The 23393-nt window shown below is 39.7% G+C and overlaps 1 protein-coding gene across 2 annotated transcripts in view; it reads right to left on the bottom strand.

Moving 5' to 3' along the window:
• The window catches only part of SCFD2 (sec1 family domain containing 2), a 331701-nt gene extending 309962 nt beyond the window's left edge, over positions 1-21739 (bottom strand). For both annotated transcript variants that reach the window (XM_084233421.1, XM_084233422.1), the window contains exons 1-2: positions 20853-21739; positions 17699-17867 (exon numbers count right to left, since the gene is read on the bottom strand). In XM_084233421.1, coding sequence (XP_084089547.1) covers positions 17699-17867; positions 20853-21687 — 1004 coding nt within the window. In that variant the 5' untranslated portion in view covers positions 21688-21739. The remainder of the gene's footprint in view (positions 1-17698; positions 17868-20852) is intronic.
• Between the last annotated feature and the right edge of the window lie 1654 nt (positions 21740-23393).

Below are 23393 nucleotides of genomic sequence, written 5' to 3'. Positions count from 1 at the left end.
ATATAATTAATTTCAGTATTGTCAGTAGCTACATAAAATGTCAAATACATACTGAATATATCCTTTTTTGATAAAACTGATTCTCTTGTATCCTGAAAGACCAAACCTATGACAAGACAGGCCAACAATAAACACAATAACTGCTAGATTAGTTTCTTAAGTCTCAGGAGACTTCTCTATGTGAGGATATGGTTCTTTCAGTTAATTCCTGGCTCATTATTCACCAGAATTACTCAACTGTGAATGAAATCTTAGAAGTTGCCTTGGTTTGGCATGTATGAAATGTCAAATGCAGTCTGTTGGAAACTAACAGGAAATATTCATCACCAAATAAAATATAAAGAGGACAACATTAATTTTTCAAAGGTGGCTGACTGTTGAGACATGGTACTACTTCAATCAGGTGGAAGCATGCGATTAAGAGACTGAGAATGAAATGTGAATGCACATCATTATCTTGTGACTAACTCAGAGAAAGGACTTCTACACTGCCTGCTCGGGAAGTGAAGCTTACTCACAGGATATGCAATTAACAGTCACAGTGTTCCAGCAGAAACATCATGATAACAAAAACGAACAAACAAACATCTTCAACTAATTTTCAACAGAGCAATGTGAGTCACAGTTTTTCACAGCAGGGAATAATGGCCTCCATCAGTGGGGAGCTAAATGAGCTCTGAAGGTAGGGTTGCTAATTATTCACAGAAGTTTCAAGAGTCATCTTTCCTCTTGACTACCTTTTAAAACAATTACCTCATCTTTAACAAAATTATCCATTAAACTTCATCTCAATAGAAGAGAAAGCAACTAAACACAAAAGGATATTAAAGCAGAACTTTGGGACTGGAAAGAAGTCCTTCATTCACCTTTTCTTCAGAATATAAGCACACCCTATGTGTGGGCACTCAGGGAGTAGCTGTACCCATAGCCATGAGTGGTCATGGTCCAGTGTCCTGCCCTCATGGAGCTAACTAGCTAGCAGGCAAGCTACAACTGGGGGTGCTCCCGCAGAGGTGACCGAACCAGAGTATGGGACTTTGGAAGAGAGAAACACCTATCCTGGCCTGGGTGTAGGGTTGGAGGGTGGAGGGTGGCTAAGGATTTGAGAGTGAGGCCTGAAAAAGAAGTAGAAATTAGCGTGGTTGAAGAATGATGTAAGAACAGAGTAGACAAGGGTAGCATCATGGGCAGAATCTGAGAACTTGAGACTCTTTCAAGGAAATGAAAAACTAATAGAGCATAAAGATCAACTCTGACTCTGTCCTTAGCTTACATGAAATTATCCAAGACCTGGTAACCCACATGAGGGATTGTAGAGTTTTCCAAGGGCTAACTAAAGGGTATTAAGCACAGACTGACCTGATCAGATTTGTGTAATAAAAATATCACTCAGGCTTCATTGTAGAAAAGGGACCTAAGAACTGGACGAGAGGCTACTGTCACAGTCCAAACAGAATTGATGATGGTTGGAACTAAAATGACATCCTAAAGCCATAGATCATATTTGTCCGCTCATAACCCTTCCATCCTTCCTACTACCATTATACTAAAAGCCAAGCTCCTTATTTTGACCAACATATTTAAATAATTAGGTGCATTCTTATATTTATAAGTTCATCACTTACCTCCTCTGCTTCAGTCGTTAGACCCTATTCACAGAGACCTAATGTTAGCCCTTTTCAACGGGTCAAGTTTATTCCCATCTCAGAGCCTTTGCAGTTGCTATTCCCTTTGCCTAGAATCCTCTTCCACCAGATGATCACTGATTGGGTCTCATTAATTCACCAAATATTACTGAACACCCACAAAATGCCAGTTCTGTTCTAGGTACAGTTCAAGGTAACCCTCCTTGGCCACATGGTACTCCCGATTCCAAATCCCTATTTGATTTCACTTATAACATTTGTCACTTACTCAAACTACATGGTATTAAAATAGAATTTAATTTAATGAATTTGGGGGTGGAAGTGGCAGGACATTAGGAACGAAGTATTTTGGCTTTATCAAAATGTCAGCAACTGGGTCTCCCCGGTGGCGCAGCGGTTGAGCGCTGGGTTGCGAAGCTGCCTGCAGCCTCTGCAGTGCCGGTTCGATCCCCGGCTGCTCCCCGGCCACTGGAGGAGGGTCCCGCACGGTGCGCAGACCTCTCCTGCCACCCGCTGCTCCCCTCAGCAGTGTACTTCAGTCCTTCTGCCTGCTCTGCTCCCCGCTCCTGCCTGCTCTGGCTCTGGTGAATTGTCTCACTCTCCCATGCTTCTGACTGTGCCCAGTGCTTGTATAAATAAATAAATAAATCTTTAAAAAAAAAAAAGTCACCAACCCGGGCCCATGGGTGGCACGCAATCCACTAACATTCCATGGGCCACAGACTATGCCAGCTACCGGATGTGCAACAGTGTACAAGGATGAACAAATCAGATACAGACCTTCTCTCAGCAAGTGTCCACAGGTCCAGTTGGAGAGAACACACATTAAAATAGTATTTATAAGCTAATGCATTATTATCTAATGTAGTATATAAAGGGTGCTATCTATGGCAGCAAAGATAAAAGCAAAGGTGCAGAGAGGCTAAGAGCAAAATAGAGGATGATTAAAAGGTGAGAAAACAGGACACTGAGGACCTGTAAGACATTTAGTGTAACTATAGCCAAGTGCATGAGCGTGTAGGAGGGGAGGAATGGGAGAATCAGGAAAAAGATAGAGAAAACGAAGACTGAAAAAATAGCAGGGGGCAGATCTAGGAAGACTTTCTAAAGTTTTAGTTTTATTCTTAACTGAACTAACAATAGTTTTGCCTTAACTGGGGCAATGGAGAGCCCTAAAGGATTTTGCCAAGGGATGGGAGGGTTTCAATCAGATTTACTATTACTTGCACAGTTGAGTAAAAGTATAAATGATCGGTCTTACAAAATAACCTGCCAAATGGAATTTAAATGCTTTCTATTATAATGCTTTCAAAGTATGCAGTTAAAATTTAACTTTTAAATATTATCAAGGGCTTCCCTGGTGGCGCAGCAGGTTGAGCGCAGCACTGTGAAGCTGTCCACAGCCTCTGCAGCGTGGGTTTGATCCCGGCTGGCCAGGGAGATACCCACATGGCGCAGCAGACCTCTCCTGTCTCGCCCGCTACTACCCTCAGCAGTGTCTTCAGTCCTTCTGCCTGTTCTGCTCCCCACTCTGTCTCTGGTGAATCCTCTCACCCTCCCATGCCTCTGGCCTGTACCCCAGCGCTTCTATAAATAAAAATAAATCTCTAAAAAAAATAAACATTATCAAACTATGTGAACACAATATCCATTTCTTGTTATTAAAGATTCTTATTATGGGGCCTCCCCGGTGGCGCAGCGGTTGAGTGCTGGGTTGCGAAGCTGCCCGCGGCGTCTGCGGCGCCGGTTCGATCCCCCGGCTGCTCCCCGGCCACCGGGGGAGGGTCCCACATGGCGCGCAGACCTCTCCTGCCGCCCGCTGCTCCCCTCAGCAGTGTACTTCGGTCCTTCTGCCTGCTCTGCTCCCCGCTCTGGCTCTGGTGAATTCTCTCACCCTCCCGTGCTTCTGACTGTACCCAGTGCATGTATAAACAAAAACAAACAAACAAACAAACAAATAAATAAGCATGCCTCTATTAAAATAAATAAATAAATAAATAAAGATTCTTATTATGTTGTGCTTTGTTCATTTATTCAACAAATATGAGTGCTGACTATGTATTAGGACCTGTTTTTGAGGCTGGAGATATAACAGAGCACAATATAAATATAAAACCAATGTACACGTGTACTTCATGCTCCAGAGTTTATTTTCTGAGCACAGCACATGGAAATTATAAAGCAATTGTAGTCTTCGTTAGAAATTAACTAGTTCACTTCTCTTTTAAGAAATAAACTATAAGGGCCTCCCCAGTGGTGCAGCAGTTGAGTGCTGGGTTGCGAAGCTGCCTGCAGCCTCTGCAGCGCTAGTTCAATCCCCGGCTGCTCCCTGGCCACCAGAGGAGGGTCCCACATGGCGCCTCAGACCTCTCCTGTCTCACCCGCTGTTACCCTCAGCAGTGTCTTCAGTCCTTCTGCCTGTTCTGCTCCCCGCTCTGGCTCTGGTGAATTCTCTCACCCTCCCGCTCTTCTGACTGTACCCAGTGCTTGTATAAATAAATAAAAAATAAATAAATCTTAAAAAAAAGAAATATACTAGACTATGAGAGATTAAATTAAGTCCCTTGTTGAAGATCATAAAGTTTTAGTGGAAAATTCACTATGCCACAGTAATAACCAAATAGCAAAAATGTACAAATATTGCTCAAGGACACCAAAAAATTTAAAAACCCACATCAACAGAAACAGTCTCTGGTGGTTCAATAACCAAAGAAGTTTGTTTTAATGAAGTTTCATATCCACTGACATATTTGTTAAAAAATACTCTCAGACCTATGAAATACACTGCTGGGCATGGTGTGATTTATAATCCATTAGAAACTGTAAGTTATCATATCAGAGAATTAACATAATGGTAAATTTACATGACCCTGATTACTCAGGGGCTTACATTCAGTCAGAAGGTAGGTATATAAACACCTAAGCATGTAAAACAACTGGGGGGGGGGGAAGATTTTTTATTTTTATTTTTTGTAATTTTTTATATTTTGTTTTCCTCCAATTATGTTTACTGAGGTAAATTTGGTTTACATCATCGTAACTGTTTTAGGGGTTATACATTTAAACCACTACAAATGCATGTTTTCACACCATGTCCAGCTCCAAACCCCAATAATTCTCCACCACGCTCCATTGAGTCCCCTTTGCTCCCACCACACCACCCTCCTTGTTGCCTCAGTTTTGCAGTCAGGTATCAACGGTTTGCTGTTGGTTTCATTTTTGTCTGACCCTTTGCTTTGTTTTTTTATATTCTACATATACGTAAAACTATCTGGTATTTGTCTTCCCCCTTCTGACTTATTTTGCTTAGCATAATCCTCTCCAATTACATCCATATTGTAGCAAATGGCAAGAGATCATCTTTTAAAAAGATTAATTTTAAACTCTTAACCTCAAATATCACAGTGGAGTATATTTGGGGAATGAAACAGTAGAAAGAAAAATAAATAAACACTGCAATCATGGATTCAGCCGTACTTCAGGCAAATTACTGTTCTCTACCCCTTGTGTGTCACCAACACGAAGGAAAGTGACTTTCATTAATTCACTTAGCAAGAATAAGCACTGTGCACATTTAACTTCTATTGTTCTAACTGGGGAAAAGGTTGTCATTTTTAAAGCATAAATAAATGTACTGTCTGTTATGAACTATAAATTAACAAAACTCTTGCTGTGAATTGCATGTTTTTGGTTTTTGGATCCTTCTATATCAGTTTATCATTAATAGAAAATCTATCCAATAGAAAATCAATCTATGATTGGTTCCAGATTACAAATGTATTAGAATATCTAACAGTACTGAAATCACAACCATGTGTCAAGAAAACTAAACAAAATCTAGAATAAAATACTGTTTATCTCCAAGATAAACAAGTGCACAAAAGCACTTGTCTAAAATAATAGAACAATCTTCAACTAATAGATAATCAAAGTTTCACTTCTTTCCAAAGCATACTCTAGTTCCTTATTTCTTTCTCCCATATGATGCCTTCATTTTGCACTACCAAAGGCCCATGAAACCTCTTAAAAAATAGACCAGAACATGACAGTCTAACCATCACATAAAATAACTGTAGGTAACTGAACTTCATCTCAGTACAGATAAACATTTTTTTTTTATAAATTTTATTGTTATATTCCCCATACAATTGCAGCCCCCCATTCTGACCCCAATCCCTCCCCTCCCGCCCCCGCCCCCCTAAAAGTGTCTCTGGTTCATAGTTTTTTGTTGATTTTGATTTTCACTTTCTTATATTCATTTTCCTGGTCCCTTATTTAAGTTTTCTAGATTCCTGCTATGAGTGAGACCATCCGGTATTTTTCTTTTTCTTTTTGGCTTATTTCGCTGAGCATGATCCCTTCCAGCGCCATCCATGTTGCTGCAAATTGCATGTGTTTCAGATAAACATTTTTTTATTCCTACTTTCTACCAGCTCATGAATGATAGGAAATACTATTTTACATATGGATAAATAGAGTAACTCAATATGCAGATCTTAAATCACTAACACAATTATATTAGATTACTTAAAAATGAAATACACATTCTTCTGACTCTACAGGATATATTTTGAGTTCCTTTAGGTTACTTTCATGACCCAGTCCAAAGGCTAGCACTTGCTCCAGTGGGGAACTCGACTCTCGGCTGGATTAAATTTGTGTGTTTTGGCTTGAATTCAAGACTCAGAAAGTTAGGGATTAGTTCATGTGTCAAGAAATTCTACAATAAAGACTTAGTGACAGTTTTATAGAGGATCTCAGAAGCAAACTCATCTGTTCAATTTACTAGTTCTGTCACTCTACTCCATAAAGAACGCTTATTTCAAAATCAGCATAACCTATTACTCTATTATTATAAAGTGATTCCAGAACCTAGCACTCTATTCACTATGAATGGCACTGTTATCTGTATATACATATATGTAAAGTCTTAAAGGTACTAAATTGGGAAAACTTGATTTGTTAGAATTATTATCGTCTTGGTCCACTCTAAACTAAATTTTTGTGTAGGTTTTCGTTTAAGTTGAATATGAATTTATGTTGCTCTTACTACATACCATCTTAACTCCTATATATTTTGTTAAGGCATTTGTATCATCTCTATTGGCAAACTGGAAATATAGAACTGTGTTGAAATATTAATAAAATTACAATTCTTCTCATCAAATGATATTCAACAGAAGAAATTCAACAGTATAAAAAGAAATTTTACACCATGACCATGTACAATTTATTCCAGGGATGCAACGTTGGTTTAATATCTGAAAATCTATGATGTAAAATGTATATAAATAAATCTTAAAAAAGAAAAAAAATCTGAAAATCCATCCATATAATGTACCATATTAACAAGTTAAAGAAGAAAAAGCAGGGCCTCCCTGGTGGCACAAGGGGTTAAGACGCAACCTATGAAACTATGCGCAGCTACTGCAGCACGAGTTGGAGTTTGATCCCCGGCTGGCCAGGGAGCAACCCACATGGCGCAGCAGACCTCTCCTGACTTGCCCTCTGCTCCCCTCAGCAGTGTACTTCAGTCAATCTGCCTGTTCTGTTCCCCTCTGTCTCTGGTGAATCCTCTCACCCCCACATCTCTGGCTCCAGCTCTTGTATGCATAAATAAATAAATCTTAAAAAAAGAAAAAAAAGAAAAAGATCATGTCAATTGATGCAAAATAAAGCTTTGACAAAATTCAACATCTATTTATGATAAAAGACTCTCAAAAAAATAGAAATAGGGCCTCCCCTGGTGGCACAGTGGTTGAGCTCTGGGTTGTGAAGCTGCCGCAGCCTCTGCAGCGCTGGTTCGATCCCCGTCTGCCTGGCAAGGGTCCCACATGTTGCGCAGACCTCTCCTGCCACCTGCTGCTCCCTTCGGCAGTGTATTTCGTCGGTCTGCCTGCTCTGTTCCCCGCTCTGTCTCTGGTGAATTGTCTTACCCTCCCGCGCTTCTGACTGTACCCAGTGCTTGTATAAATAAATAAATAAATCTTTGAAAAAAAAAAAAAGAAAGAAAGGGACACCTTGGAGGACAAAGAGTATACTCAAATAACCTACAGAGTATTACACTTACTATGATGAAAGAATAAATGCCTTCCCCCTAAGGGTGGAAACAGAACATGACTAGAACTGTTACCATTCTTACTCAACATAATGCTGTGAGTACTACTCGGGACAATAAGGCTCAAAAGGAAATAAAAGATACACTGGTCATAAATAAATGAATTTTTAAAAATTTGTATGTATTATTCTATACACAAAAAATTTCAAGGAATTGTTTTTAAATTAAAAGAAAGGAAGAGAGGGGAAGAAGGAGGGAGGGAAGACTGGGCTGTGGAAGGAGGGGGAGGAAAGAAAGAAACAAGAGGATCAAAATGGGGTTATTTATGCTAAGCCCCACCAAGACTTATTACCACACCTATCTGGAGTTTCAGTCTCTCTCAAATGTAGAATTTTAAAATAATCTATCTGGAGTTTCCTGGTTTGCAAGACTGAAGTAATCTCCAGAATAAAACCACTTCCCCTAAGGAAAGGTATCTTTGCCTGAAATAAACTTTTTTTTTTCCTTTTGCTAATAACCGCCTCCCATCCTCCTCCTGACTATAAAAACATTCCATTTTGTGAGACCTCTTGCTGTGCCTTTCTACTTACTACATGGGCTGCTGCCTGAAGGAATTATTTAATTAAGTGATCTCTAAATTATTCAGCAGAATTTTTTTAAACAATAGCAAAAACAATTTAAAAAAAGTCAAAGTGGGAGGAATAAGTCTAACTGACTTTGAGATGTAGTGTTTAGCTACAGTAATTAAGACTGTAGTATAGGTTGAGGGACAGACACACAGATTAATGGAACAGAATAGAGAACCCAGAAATAGGTCCTAGCAAATATACTCAATTGATTTTTGTCAAAGGTGCCAAATGATTCAGTAGAGGGAAAATAAATAGTACTGAAGCACTTGGACATGCATAGACCAAAAAAAAAGGTCCTTGACCTTTATCTAATTAAGGTGTAAAACAGGTCCAGGATTTTATTTTTTAGTTAATTTACCCAAAATAAATCAAAGACAAATGTAAAATATCAAACAGTAAACTTTAAGAAAAAAAATCACATCAAATTTTCAGAATCTATGTTGAAACACAGTTCTAAAATTTGACACAAAAGCAAAATCCACAAAAGGAAAAATTGATGTTGGACTTCATCAAAATTTTAGAATTTTTGCTCTGTGCAAAGACCCTGTAAAAAGGATGAAAAGACAAGCCACAGACTAGAAGCAAATATTTGCAAACCAGTTATCTGACAAAGGCTTATATAAACTCAACAATTTTTAAAAATCCAGTTAGAAAATATGCAGATGATGTAAAGACACTTTTTTGTTTAGCTTAAGAAGATAGGCAGATGGAAAAAATAAATACATGAAGCTCTCAACTGCATTAGCTATTTTTAGAGGAAAGGTATAAATCACAACACAATACCTATCTTTGAACAACTAGTTCTTTCCCTAAGCTGGATAACCACAGGGCTTACAATTTCCTTCACTTTAGTCTTGACTTGAAAGATATCCCAGAAAGGTCTTTTCTATCTCCTCCATACTCTTCACCACTCCATATCCCTAGTCATTGTTGGTTCTTAACCTTGCTTTACTTGCTTCATAGTTTCAGGGACAGCTCTAGGGGGTGCCTGAGCACCCGCCAGGAAGGAATCTCACCCATCCAGCAGGTGCCCACAGACACTTAGCAACCAGACCCTCAGAAAGTTAGAAACAACTATGATGGGCAGGATCCATTCTCTCTCTGAGACCTTTTTTCAATTAAGCTTGCAGTTTCATGTGAGGACGAGCCTAAGAATCACCAGAACAGTACTGACCAGACCCAGCAACAGCAAAAATGTAGAGGCCAGAGGCCAGCAGTCAGGGAAGAGATGGGGGAGGGAAGGAGACTCCACCCAACTGGGAAAAAGGGAACCATGAAAGTCCTTCTGTTCTAGAGTCCAGTAGCTCATCTCTAGCTTTCCCATACTGCCCATTGCCTTGTTTATTATCTTGTACTTTTTCTAATAAACTCTACAGCTTACTTCACCTTGGTGCTGTCTGAAATCTTTTCTCATATGAACCAACAACCCTCAACTCTTGCAGTCTGCCAACAATAGCACTTATCTTTGGTTGACATTATATATTCACTTATTTGTTTTCTGTCTCTCCCATTAGACTAAGTTCCTTGAGGGCTGCTGAGCTCTTGAATTCATCAAGTGCCTGGCACACTGTAGTCATAAATATTTTTGAGTAAGTTAATTATAACACACATTCACTTGCTTGGAGGGTTCACATACATATTTCCACCCATGCTGTCTAACCAAAACAGACATACTGGATTTCAGGCCTTGCCTACTACGGACCTCCAAGATTATTTTTTTGTAAATGAACTGGGGTGTAGTCCAGAGGTGTGGAAGGGTAAAGGGATTCATCAGAGACAGAGTGGGGAGCAGAACAGGCAGATTTACTATTACATCACTGCTAAGGGGAGCAACAGGCAAGACAGGAGTGACAGGCGAGGTCTGCTGAGCCATATGTGGGTTAGCTCCTTGGTTGAGAATCGAACTCAAGCCATAGCAGTGATAGCACTGAGACTTAATTAACCCCTAAGCCACCAGGTCTTTTTAACTTGCCATTTACTCCTCCATAATTGTTACTTTCTTCTCCTAGCTTTGCTAGAAGGACATCAATCCCTACCCTATTAATCCCAGCCACCTCACCACCAACCATAATCCCAGTGTGCCACTGTTACGACAAGTCAGAATAAAAGGGTCCTTAGACAAGAACATCTGCAGATGTGCGAGGAGAGAAGCCAGAGCCAGAGCAGTAAGACAATCCTGGCATCCTTTTGAATATACTGTTTGCAACATAAGATTAAGAAGCACCCCAATAAAGGTTGTGGTTGGCTAACTGGCCAGTAGTTAGATTTTTAGACTTGTTATTGACTTTTACTTGGCAGTGAACATCAACCTAATTAAGAACTTGTCATTCAAATATAGTGAGTCTTTCCAATCCTCCTTTTCCATTTTAATTAACTACAGAGGGTTCTAGGCTTTGTTTAAAGGAGCTATAGTTTCCATTAAAATTATGGCTCCCAAAGCCACAATGACCCAGAGTTCAGTGTTCTCACAACACAGAGACCACAAACCATTTTAAATTTTTCAATATGAAAATGATTCTGAGGATTGCCTACACATTCCTTTGCTAACAAATACCATGACAAAGTTGCAATATGTGAGCAATTATAGAATGAGACTTTCTAACTTCTAATCTCCTTTTTTCTTAATATGCATTTAAAGAGAGAATCTGAAAAATGTAACTATTAAACATAACTCTTTATCAATAAATATAACTTAATGACTCTGGCATATTAAATTATTTAGCTTTTTTTAAAACGGATGTTTTTGTCTCTTCATTTTCAGAAAAGAACACTGCTTTATTTTATCCCACTAGCCACAAATTATTCATTAATTCTGTTTTCTAAAGCTGTAACTGTGATCAGATGACTTTAGAATTCCTCAAAAAAGGTGAATATAGCAAGTTGCATGCGAAGAAAAGAGAAGGCTTTCTCCTATTTGATTTGAATGCTTACTTGAAAAGATTTTTTTTTTTCAACTTTTTTGCAGGAAGGTCCAAGCAGGGAAGAGGAGATGCCAACAGCCTATACCAATAAGGAGGTTATTCATAACTCTGCAATGTGATGGCACACTCTTGGGTGCACTGACTCTTGGCCTCAAAGTCAACACTAAGTATAAAGTTACTAAACACTGACATTCAAGTTCATATATTTGACTGAAGTAGTACCTCTGATTCTGCTCTAAGAAAAATTCACATTCTTCCCTCTACAAACATTATTGTCACCATAATAGTAATATTTAATTGGTATTTGGGAACCAAGGAGAGAGAAGGAAAATTTTTTTCAGTCTTTAGAGGTAATTTAACAATTTTTTCTTTGTGACTTAATATATACTATTAAGTACAGAGCAGGAAAGTTAACAAAAAATAGCTCATCATTGTGAACTTAATGCAGTGCATACAGATGTGGATTTATAATGATGTACCCCCGAAACTTCCATAATGTTAAAATGCAATGTTCCTTCAATAAAATATGGTATTATATAAAAATAAAAACAACCACAGGCGATGGGAAGAAGGAAACACCACTGGGGCACTTGTCTCCACAGAGCAGATTTCTCTATAAGATCTGTTTACCCAAGGCCTCCCAGTGGCACAAGGGATTAAGTTTCAGCACTATCAAGCTATCACCAGCCACTGTGCCCAGAGTTTGATCCCTGGCCAGGGAGCTAACCCATATGGCACAGCAGACCTCTCCTGTCTCACCTGCTGCTCCCCTCAGCAGTGTGTTTCAGTCAATAGCCTGTTCTGCTCCCCACTCAGTCTCTGGTGAAACCTCTCACCCCCCCCCCCACCTCTGACCTAGATCCCAGTTCTTGTATTCTTGTATGCATAAATAAATCTTTTAAAAAATGTATCTGTTTATTCCATTATTCTATAATCTAAGGGGGAAAATGCCCCATCACCAAAATAAAAACTAACAACTAAACTTAAAATAATGCATTTTATAAATCAGAATATCCACAGTTTCTGAATTCATTGGTTTATGTAAACATTCATTCAAGTAAGCATGTTCAGAGAGTCAGCATAGTAGAGTAGAAAAGAAATGTGCCTTGGAAATAAAAAGCAATTTCTTTAAATGACCTAATTCAACCACTCAGGGAAAGTTTGGCTTGGGGCAAGTTATTTAGGTTTATTTCTCTCAAATTCTATAAAAAAGAATAATATCCACCTTGTAGAGCTGCTTTTAAAATCAAAATAATGCATTTAATATTGCCTAATAAAATGACTGATAAAATTCAGGCATACAGTGTCCTAAACAATTAGGTGTATATGGGGGAAAGTTCATAGAAAATTCCTGTTTTGCAGAAACTTAATGGAAAAAATAAGATATATATAGATCCTAAAACCAAACAACAATGCTGGACAGTGACTTACGAGGTAAAATAAATTAGATAAAGCTTTTCATGGATATGGTCATCATTGTTATACTTGGCCTATGATATAATATTAAGATTTCTTCATTGCTTTATTCAATTCACTAGCACCTCTCAAGAGTGCCAGGCATAGGGACCTCCCTGGTGGTGCAAGGGATTAAGACACAACCTATGAAGCGATCCACAGCAGGAGTTGGATCCCCAGCCAGGGAGCTGACCCACATGGCGCAGCAGACCTCTCCTGACCCGCCCGCTGCTCCCCTCAGCAGCATATTTCAGTCAATCTGCCTGTTCTGTTCCCCACTCAGCCTCTGGTGAATCCTCTCACCTCCCCCCCCACACACACACCTCTGGCCTATACCCCAGTTCTTGAATGCATAAATAAATAAATCTTTAAAAAATATAAAAGAGTGCCAGGCATAGTTAATATGCTCAAGGAATTTACTATCTAGTAGGGGAGACAGACATATAACAATTACAGTGCAGTGTCTTGGTATTTTAATAGAAGTTTTAAAGGAAAGAATAGTTCACAGAGGAAAGGAAGCTGATATAGGGGAGAAACTTTGTAGAGGTCCCAAAGTACAATAATTTAATATGCCAGAGTCATTAAGTTATATTTCTTGATAAAGAGTTATATTTAATAGTTACTCCTTCCAGGAGTAAAGAATCCCACCTTAAGTTAACTTCAAAAGCACAAACTGTTTTTATTTATACCTAATTTTCCTTTTTTTTTCCTGAATAGGAGATATAGTCACATGATTGAAAATTCAAAAAAATATAATAATATATGTAGTAAGTCATCTTTCTCCCTCCTCTATCTTCATTCATTAGCTTTTTGGTGTGCCTATACCACTCAGCACCCCTCTACAGACGTGACCAACATCATTATACAATTTACAGATATATTTAATGCACCAGATAAATGTGAATATATATTTCCCTTTTTACAGTTTTGCTATACCTTACTTTTTCCAGTTGAAGCATGTCACTGAGCTCATTATTAATCAGCATATAAACAACTCCTGCATTCTTCAGTCCATTTTGATAACTGAATATTATTCCATTATATGAATATACCACAGTTTACCGAGCTGATAGATATTTATTTCCTGTCTTGCTACTACAAATCTGTAGTGATTAATCTCATATTATCCTATATGTGTGTAAAATAGCTCTATGAAGTAAACTCTTAAAAGTAGAATTGCTGGATCAATTTTGCTATACCATTTGCTAACACAATGAAACTACTTTAAATGTTTGAGTCTAGATATTCTCAAACTATTTTCTCCTGGTGCTCTGGTTTGGCTTCTCTTATTCCAGCAATCTCACTCCATGGACATAGCCTGCCCAAGCAGCATCTACCAGCATGTATTCCTTCAACAATATCTCAAATGCCAGGTACTTTCTTCTACAGCCTGACTTTTAGTCTCACTATTTCATCAAACCTGTTCTCATTAAAGCTTTCTTCTTCATTCATATTCTTCTGGAATGCATGACCACCTCTGATATTTATGAGCACGCTCTCATACTTGGATGGCATTGAAAGCTCATATTTCATGACAACACTTAATCATAATCTAATAAGAGGGAATGGTATAAAACTGAGAGGGGGAAACATATATGCATGTACTTAGTCTTTTGTAATGCTCAGAGGGTGCTCAGAGGCAGAGCTGAGTCACAGCAGGGGCTAAGGTGAAAAGAAATTTTAATTTGAACCCATGTCATTCAGGTCAATGCCTTCATTTCATAAATGAAATGACATACAGAAACTGTAGCAATAAATCCTCTATGAGCATGTGCTATTAGTATTAAGTGGTAGCTATTATTTTTTCCTCCCCAGCATCCTTTCCCCCTTCTTTTGATAAATATTTCCATATTCCTTTGAAGAACCACCCCCCGCCCTTGCTGTGTTATATGATCTGGACATAATTCTCAGTCATTCTGAACTGCTCCCAAACCCCCCTGGGTGAAGGGTGGCACAAGGCCTGAGATAGGCCAGTCTTACCTTTTCCCCTGGAATCTGAATCCTAAGCAGAATGATTCAAGGTAGCCAACAGTTTAAATGCCATCGCTCTGATGACCAGGTCTTAAAGAGGCTTTTCTTGAGTTTTTACCTTCTATACCCCTGGAATTCTGTTGTGCTATCCAAAATCTGATTAACAGTTCTTCCTTTGATTCTGTTAACTATCCAATCCTCTTTCATAACTTCATTTTTTGCTGAAATTAGCCAAAACTGATTTCTGTTGTTTGTTTATGTTAAACAAACAGAACTCCCCAAATGTAATCATGAGGTAATTTTATTTTGTCTCTTATTGTCTCTTTAAATCTATCCATGAGCCTAACTCTTTCTGGGCCCTGCACATATATGACAGACATCAAGACAGCAGCTCTGAAGTCACAATTCTGGACTCAAACTCTAGCTTCACCTCCCACTAACGATGTTTCTCTGCCTTAATTCCCTTACCTGTAAAATGGGCAAATAACAACAACCATATCATTAGGTAGTTTATTGTAAAACTGAAATGTAAAATACCTAGAAGAAAGCTTGGTGCATAGCAGGTCCTGAAAAAATATGAACAGCGTTGAGGGCATTGGGGTTTTTCTTCCTCACAACTCATCACATCAGGCCGAAACCATTCTTGCTTGCATACCTATGTTCACACTAGGCTAGCCTCTCCCCTTTTCTTATTTATTTATGCATACAAGAGCTGGGGTATAGGCCAGAGATGCGGGGGGTGAGAGGATTCACCAGAGACAGAGTGAGGAGCAGAACAGGCAGAGGGACTGTAAAGTACACTGCTGAGGGGAGCAGTGGGCGAGTCAGGAGAGGTCTGCTGTACCATGTGGGTTGTTCTCTGGCCGGCCAGGGATCAAACTCGTGCTGCAGAGGCTGCGAATTGCCTCATAGGTCGCATCTTAACACTTGCGCCACCAGGGAGGCCCCTCTCACCTTTTCTAAATCCTTTAAGATATAATTAATTCAAATACCACCACTTCCACAAAGCACACATTGGCTTAAAAAGACCACATTAGGGCCTCCCCGGTGGCGCAGCGGTTGAGCGCTGGGTTGCGAAGCTGCCCGCAGCCTCCGCGGCGCCGGTTCGATCCCCGGCTGCTCCCCGGCCACCGGAGGAGGGTCCCGCATGGCGCGCAGACCTCTCCTGCCGCCCGCTGCTCCCCTCAGCGGTGTACCTCGGTCCTTCTGCCTGCTCTGCTCCCCGCTCTGGCTCTGGTGAATTCTCTCACCCTCCCGTGCTTCTGACTGTACCCAGTGCTTGTATAAACAAAACAAACAAATAAATAAATAACATGCCTCTTTAAAAATAAATAAATAAAATAGCTGAAAAAGACCACATTAATCTAATACTTTGTAGGAATTTTAAACCATAGCAGACACATGAGTCTGGATTTTACATAATTTCTATTGTTTTTTCATTGTACCTGTGTGTAAATCTCACTATCCTAACAAGGAAAGTGATCATTGTAGGCAAGGATAATATTTTATATTACTTTATGTCTTTCATATTACTTAGTCCAGAGTAAGACTCATAGTAAGTCCGTTAAAATTAACTTTTGAATGGCCCACTGAACAGCTAAAAGTATTTCCAATCACAATTACTTCTGGGTTTGTAGAAGTCAAGTCCTTAGTATATGTGCTACCAGAGTGAGCTCATGCCTTCTATTTTATTGTGTGCATAAGCATATAAAAAAGAGACACTACAGAAATTTTTGTTTTCTTCTCATGCTGGGGATCTAATGTTATTATCTCTACAAAAAAGCTGGAAGTTTCAGGAGCTGAAAATCAATTCCAAATATGATAGGAAATTCCTAATGTACCTGTTACTGTGAAGATTTGAAACCATAATGTCAAAAGGTTTTATTTAAAAAATGGAAATAAAAGAAATACTTTTAGACACTTTCCCCGCTCTTGAAGCATTTCCTCCCCCTAGGAATTGTTGGATAACAAAGCATAGAAGGTAACTATTGTGTCTTTTTATTGTCGTGTTTCTGAAGAAATGTTCTTTTATTTTTAAAACTTGGCATAATATAAAATACACCATCTGGGCCTCCCTGGTGGTGCAAGGGGTTAAGCACCGCACTATGAAGCAATCTTCAGCCTCTGCAGCATGAGTTTGATCCCCGGCAGGCCAGGGAGCGACCCACATGGTGAGACATATCTCTCCTGTCTCGCCCACTGCTCCCCTCAGCAGTGTACTTTGGTCAATCTGCCTGTTCTGTTCTCCACTGTCTCTGATGAATATACTCACCTCCCACATCTCTGGCCTGTACCCCAGCTCTTGTATGCATAAATAAATAAATATTTAAAAAAATAATAAAATAAAATAAAATACACCATCTTCTTACTCTGATTTCTCTAAGCATGTGAAAACAATATAAATAGAAATAAAAACTTCACCATTGATGCCCAAGAGCTTCTCATTTACATATAAAAAGATGGCACTGTTTCAGAGCTATGTGACCTGCCTTTTTTTAAAAATTAATTAATTTATTTATACAAGCAGTGGGGTACAGTCAGAAGCGTGGGAGGGTGAGAGAATTCACCAGAGCCAGAGAGGAGAGCAGAACAGGCAGACTGACAAAATACACTGCTGAGGGGAGCAGCGGGCGGCAGGAGTCTGTGCACTGCCACCAGGGAGGCCCATGACCCGTCTTTAGTTATGTGAAAAAGTCAACTGGAAAAAGAAATTGAGTAAGCCTAGACTTACCCCATGTGAAACTGTATGTGAAATGGAGACACATAAATTAACTGATTCTGGAAACAAGCTTATATTACATCTAAATGACACCTCTATAAAGTAGCATACTTTTTGGCTCAGGGTTGTTTAAAGAATGTGGTTATTTCAAAGCTATGAAAATATGCTTTTTTCTAAATGCTGTCCACTGTGAATTTTTCAACCAGATGAACTCCTCATGGATTATGAGAATAGTTAGAGTAGGAGAGAAGAAAAAGGGAAGAGAGAAAAGGATGAGAGAAAAATCTTATGTATCTTACCTGGATTGTGCAAGACAGCCTGGGGCAACCACATTCTGATTCTCGTCCTCAGTGGGGAGGGCTGTGAGCTCCACCATGTTCACCATCACATCGTTGGTGTGGCCTGGAAGCTGTGGAAGCACTGAAAAAATCTTCTCTACCAAGCTATCGCCATGATGTCCTACCGCTCCTGTTTAATCAGACAAGCAAAGATAAAAAGAAAGTGGATTAAAGGCCCTTCTAGAAAAGATAACACATTAGTTTCTGTGACAAAAGTCAGTAATACAAACCTAGTATTTTGCTGTTGGTAGCACTAATAAAGCTCAGTTTGTGCCTTGCGGGTAGGACTTAATGCTCCATGAAAGATGGCACTATGTCTATTCTGACACTCTTAGCACCTATGACATACGGCAGCATCAACCAACATTTAATGAATAAATAAACATGTAGATAGCGAAGTAAATCATGTCATAGGATGATACTATCCTGAAATTTTAGAATCAAAAAGATTTTCTTTTACTGATAGACATTAAGACACAGTAGAGCTTAGAATAGGAGATCTCCCCTCTGCTAAACCTTATCTTCATAACAGCAACTGTTTATCTAGTTGACCTTGTACCCAGGATGGCTAGAACTTGGCAGCTAGTAGGCTCTCACTATATGTTTTCTAGATAAAGGAAAGAATAAATGAGTGAATAATAACAATTTGCAATTATAGAAACATTTATAGACTTCTTTCTGTATACTAGCCACTGATCTAGATTCTTTGTTTGTACTAGTTCTTTTAACAAAAAAATGAACTCATGAACTCAAATTAAAATTCAAGACCAGGGCCTCCCCTGGTGGCGCAGCGGTTGAGCGCTGGGCTGTGAAGCTGCCCGCAGCCTCTGCAGTGCCGGTTCCATCCCAGGCCACCGGGTGTGAGTCCCACATGGCGTGACAGACCTCTCCTGCCTCACCTGCTGCTCCCCTCAGCAGTGTGTTTCATCAGTCTGCCTGTTCTGTTCCCCGCTCTGGCTCTGATGAATTCTCTCACCCTCCCAAGCTTCTGACTGTACCTAGCGCTTGTATAAATAAATAAATCTTTAAAAAAAAAAATTCAAGACCAATGACAGTTCTTTGTTTTACCCATGAAAACAAGTTATTTCTCCAAAATCCACCCTGTTTAGAGGACATCATACCAACAACGGAGAGGACTTACTGTATCTACTTATTTAGAGCCCATCCACTTCAAATCAGCTAACATTTTGCTTTCTAATATCTCTATCTTTATTGTTTTGGTGCCATGTCATATTAATTGAACAGAAGCACTAGGTAGGAAACACCACAGCAGAAGCCCAAGGAATCATCATCACCGTCATCATCTTATCACAAGAGCTAGTATTTACTGAGAGTTTACATTATACCAGGTACTATTGTGTACTTTACATTTATTTTCCACTTAATTCTTACAACAACTTTAAGAAGTAGGTAGTGTTATGCTCATATTTTAAAATTTATGATCTAGGAAAGGCGGATGGGATATGGTAAGAGGTAAATCTATGAGAGAAGTGAAAGGAGAGAAGATATCTGGTTTGCATAGGTGAAATAGTTAGCATTGCAAAGTAGCAGAGCCAGTGCATCTTTTGAATATGAAGGAAGGAAAGAAAATGCGTCAAGCACACATAGCAAGATTGGTAAATTTGACAATGAAAAGATGTGGATATTTTCTCATGACTTATACTTTTTCAATGATATAAAATCAGGAATGCTGAGGGCTAAATACCAAGAGGGAGATCTGGAGGTTTAAGGAGGAAGTATAAAATAATTGTGTGCAGAATGGCAACTTTGTATTTCTATGTGCCCTATTTTCTAAATCATTCTTGACTGCTTTATATTAAGGCTGTTAAAGAGTACAAGTTCTGCTTACCTTGTTTGCTCTACATGTACAACAGAATCCTACAAGAAGAGATGCTAAAGACATAAAAGACTTGTCACTATGACACAGGATGCCTAGACATTAGGGTTTGCCCGTTAGTGGGGGGTTGTAAAAATACGTGACCTTGATTAATGATAAAACACTATTGTCACATTTTTGTCATAAAGTAATTTAGGTATAAGCAGCATATACCATGCATTCAAAGAACTCATCGGGTGCTATCTTTTTCATCTCCAAGATTTTTGTGATGTTTCAATTATTATATTTAAATTACAGTGACAGACTGAACACTTGGTTTTTCCAATGTAATTAAACTTACATATAAACTTACATACAAATCACTTAGCTATTCTACTTCATGATCTGAAAATTAATCTTATTAAGGCCCAAAACACACACACACCTATTTTGGTTTTTATAACTTCATCAATTTTCTTTCTGACCTATGGGAATGCTCACCAGTGTCAGTTTCCTGATTATTCTCCCTGAACTTGGGATGTAGCTAATTATACTACCAGCAACATTATAGCTATAATAGTAGCCATAGATAACAATAAAGTTGACCTTTGATTATAAATGCATATATCAAGTATCAAAACGTTTTTCCTTACCTATTTTAAGAGCTAATTCTTTCATTCCGTAATATATTATGATTTGAAATTATCTGACCAATCTTCAATTGAATAAGAGTTAAGAATAAATTAACAAACACTTGAAAATATCTCCTGTACAGTTCTTTAATCTCATTTTCTGGTGATATTTAAGTTCTGCCTCATTTATTAACCCTCTTTTTAAGAAACTTAAACTCAATTATCTTTCATAATTTCATGTTTTGTAATATAGCCACCCTTCCACTAGGTCATCTGTTAACACGTCTCCAGCAAGTAAGAATTATTTTGTGAAGAGCTGTTGTGAATACTGGCATCTGACATTTCTAAAAGTTTCCCATTGGTGTTTCTTCTTCCTGTCAGCATAATTCCATTGACCAATTTCTTGGGCTAGATGTAGTTATTTTAAAAGGCTGCATGTTAAGGATGTCATTACAACACATAAGAAATTTTAATTGCTAATTTGCTAATTCGCTTGTCTTTATCCCCCTCTAGACTATAAACTCTGTGAGACTAGGGACTGTGCCCATCGAACTACTCTCTGTATCCTCAATAATCAGTAAGAGGTCAATAAAATATAAGCTAAACCAATGAAAGCCACATTATTTTCGTGGATGGATATGAAGCCCTCTACAGCAACACCACTTACCTGTGAGATCCAAAGTTCTGTCCACAAAGATTACTGATGCCCTGCCAGTGGCAGTCTTCCTCCTGTTCTTGGCAGGGGCATAATTGGCCAGATCTCCAGCGATGATCCGACTGAGGGAACCCACAGCAAAACACTCCTCCCTAACCCCTAAATGCTCACACAGAGAACTGAGGCCTGACACCAGGCACCTGATCTGCAGCAATAGCTCAGAGGTCAGCGCAGAGGCATCCACCTCACCCAGGCTTCCCAGTTTCCTCTTGTCGGGTCGGATACTGTTAAGGAGATGCACATCCTGGGGTAGCAGGGGAAAAAGGGAAGCAAAGGCTGGAGTCAAGGCAAGGTGGGGAGCAACAGGAGCGAGTAACAACGGGACATGCAGCACCTCGGCGGTGTAGTTCATGTTGCCCATCCACTCACACAGCTTCTCCTCCAGCTGCTCGAATACCGGCTGTCCCTCCATCTCCGCCGCTGCCGCTGCCGGCACGTGGTTAGCCGTGAGGTGGACAGCGTGGTTCACCGCGGTGACCACCACACAATACTGGAAGTGACTGCGGCAGATGATGTCCCGTAGAGTCTCCACGGTCCGGCCTTTCAGCAGGCAGCTTAGTACAAACACCGCCTTAGGCTGCTCCGCTCCGCCACCAACTGCTGTGGGCTCGAACTCCCGCAGGTGACACGCAGGACCCCCCACCGCCTCCAGGAGCCGGGTGGATCCGCAGCTCCAGTGCAGGCTCTCGGCACACGCGGCGTCCAGGTAGACCACAGCCCGTTTCATTTTGGCCAGCACCTGCTCCCAGCCTTGCTGGGTAAAGGACAGCACGCCCGGGGCGCTCATGGTTGGGGATTCGCAGATCCCGGGCACTGGAGCGCACAAATGTCCCCCAGAACTCACAACTTCCGGGTGTTGGGTTCCCCAGGACTTTGACAGTCAACACAGTACACGTGGTGCCGTCTCTGACTTGTCCGGTGAGGGCGCATGGTGATGACGATGTCCCAGCTGATTGGCCAGCCAGGAGATCCGGAGGAAGGACGAACGCCGGGAAGAAGTGGGCGGTGCTCGGTGGCTCTGGGGTACCTGGGAGGTTGGAAAGTTCAGACAGCGGAGAAGGGGCCACGTATGAACTAGCTGAGTTGCTTTCTCTTCCTCCGGTCTTTGATCAGATTGCTTTCGCTGCTCCTTGAGAAATCTCAGAAATCATAAAAACTAATCCAAAGTTTTATGTTTTCTTTGGCTCTGAACATATCTCTGAAAGTTTACCCACTTTGCCCACCTAAACGCAGAGCAGCCAAAAATTAAAACAACCAACTGTTGTCTAATGTTTTGTGTTTTATAGATTGGTGCGCATATGTTGATGCATGCAAGCCCCACCACAAACTTAACTGGTCTGATTTTCACTTTCTCCATCTTCCTCCCCACATCTCATTGTCACAAAATCTTGATCTGCTTCAAAAATCCTAGAATCCTGCCCCTGTTCTCCATTTTTGCTGCCATTGCGTTAATCCATTATCATCACTCACCTGCGAAATCAAAGTGATTTTTCCCCATCCTTTCTCAGCTTTCTATCTCTTCTACCTCTAATTCAGTTTTCTTCCTAATGAGCTAAGCTGGCCCTAGCATTTTCTGATTAAAAGCCTTTCCTGACCCAGAATGTTTCATTGATTCAGTTCATTCACCCATTGTATATTAAGCACTTACTAAGTATAATTACTGTGCCAGACTGCAAAATACAATGGCTAATTAAGGACATCCCCTGAACCATGAACCTGGTAAATACTTACCAAAGATTTTTTAAGTATTCCAAAGATACCTTGCATGTGAGGGTTTTCCTAACTCACCTCCACCCTACTATTACTCTGTCCTTCCTTTGTCCCTTCAACATACAACTGTCAGTTCATACCTCTGCTAAGTGTTTACCATTCATGGGTAAGTTTGAACACACCTATATTCCTTAACATATCTCTTTACTACATTGTGCACTAAACTCCTGGTAGCCCCAACTCTAGAGCATAATAGGCATTCAGTAAATGTTTGTTGAATAAATATCCAATTCATATCTGCATAAAAATATAGTCAACCAAATGTTCATAAATATGTACAATATTCCAGAATACCATATTGGGCATTGTGGCTGTAAAGAGAAAGAAGTTATGGTCTTGACTTCTAAAGAATCTGAAATAAAGGATCCACACACATGTAAAGTAAGCAAATGCAATAAAATGTTACAAAAGTATTGATTAAAAAAATAGGTAGTAAAGAGAAGGTAAAATAAACTCTGTGCAAAGGAAAAAGGGAAGTGGTCAACAGAAGTTTCACAGGGGACACAAGTTTTGAGTTGCCTTCAAAGAAAACCAGGTGTTCACCAGGTGGACAGGATAAGGAACATTCTGGTTGTTCAGTCAGTGAGTACAGAATGAACAAAGGCATAGAGACGTGAAACTATACTAAAAGCAGCTTAGAAAAGTTGAAGTATATTAATATAGAAAGGCCCAAGAAGAAATAAGAGCTAAGAACTAGGGACTATATCAGAACAAATCTCATTT

Source organism: Talpa europaea (genome assembly GCF_964194135.1).
Source record: "Talpa europaea genome assembly, chromosome: 5".
NCBI classification, from domain to species: domain Eukaryota; kingdom Metazoa; phylum Chordata; class Mammalia; order Eulipotyphla; family Talpidae; genus Talpa; species Talpa europaea.
The sequence above is the reverse complement of the archived record's forward strand: the minus strand, read 5'-3'. Positions and strand labels throughout refer to the sequence as shown.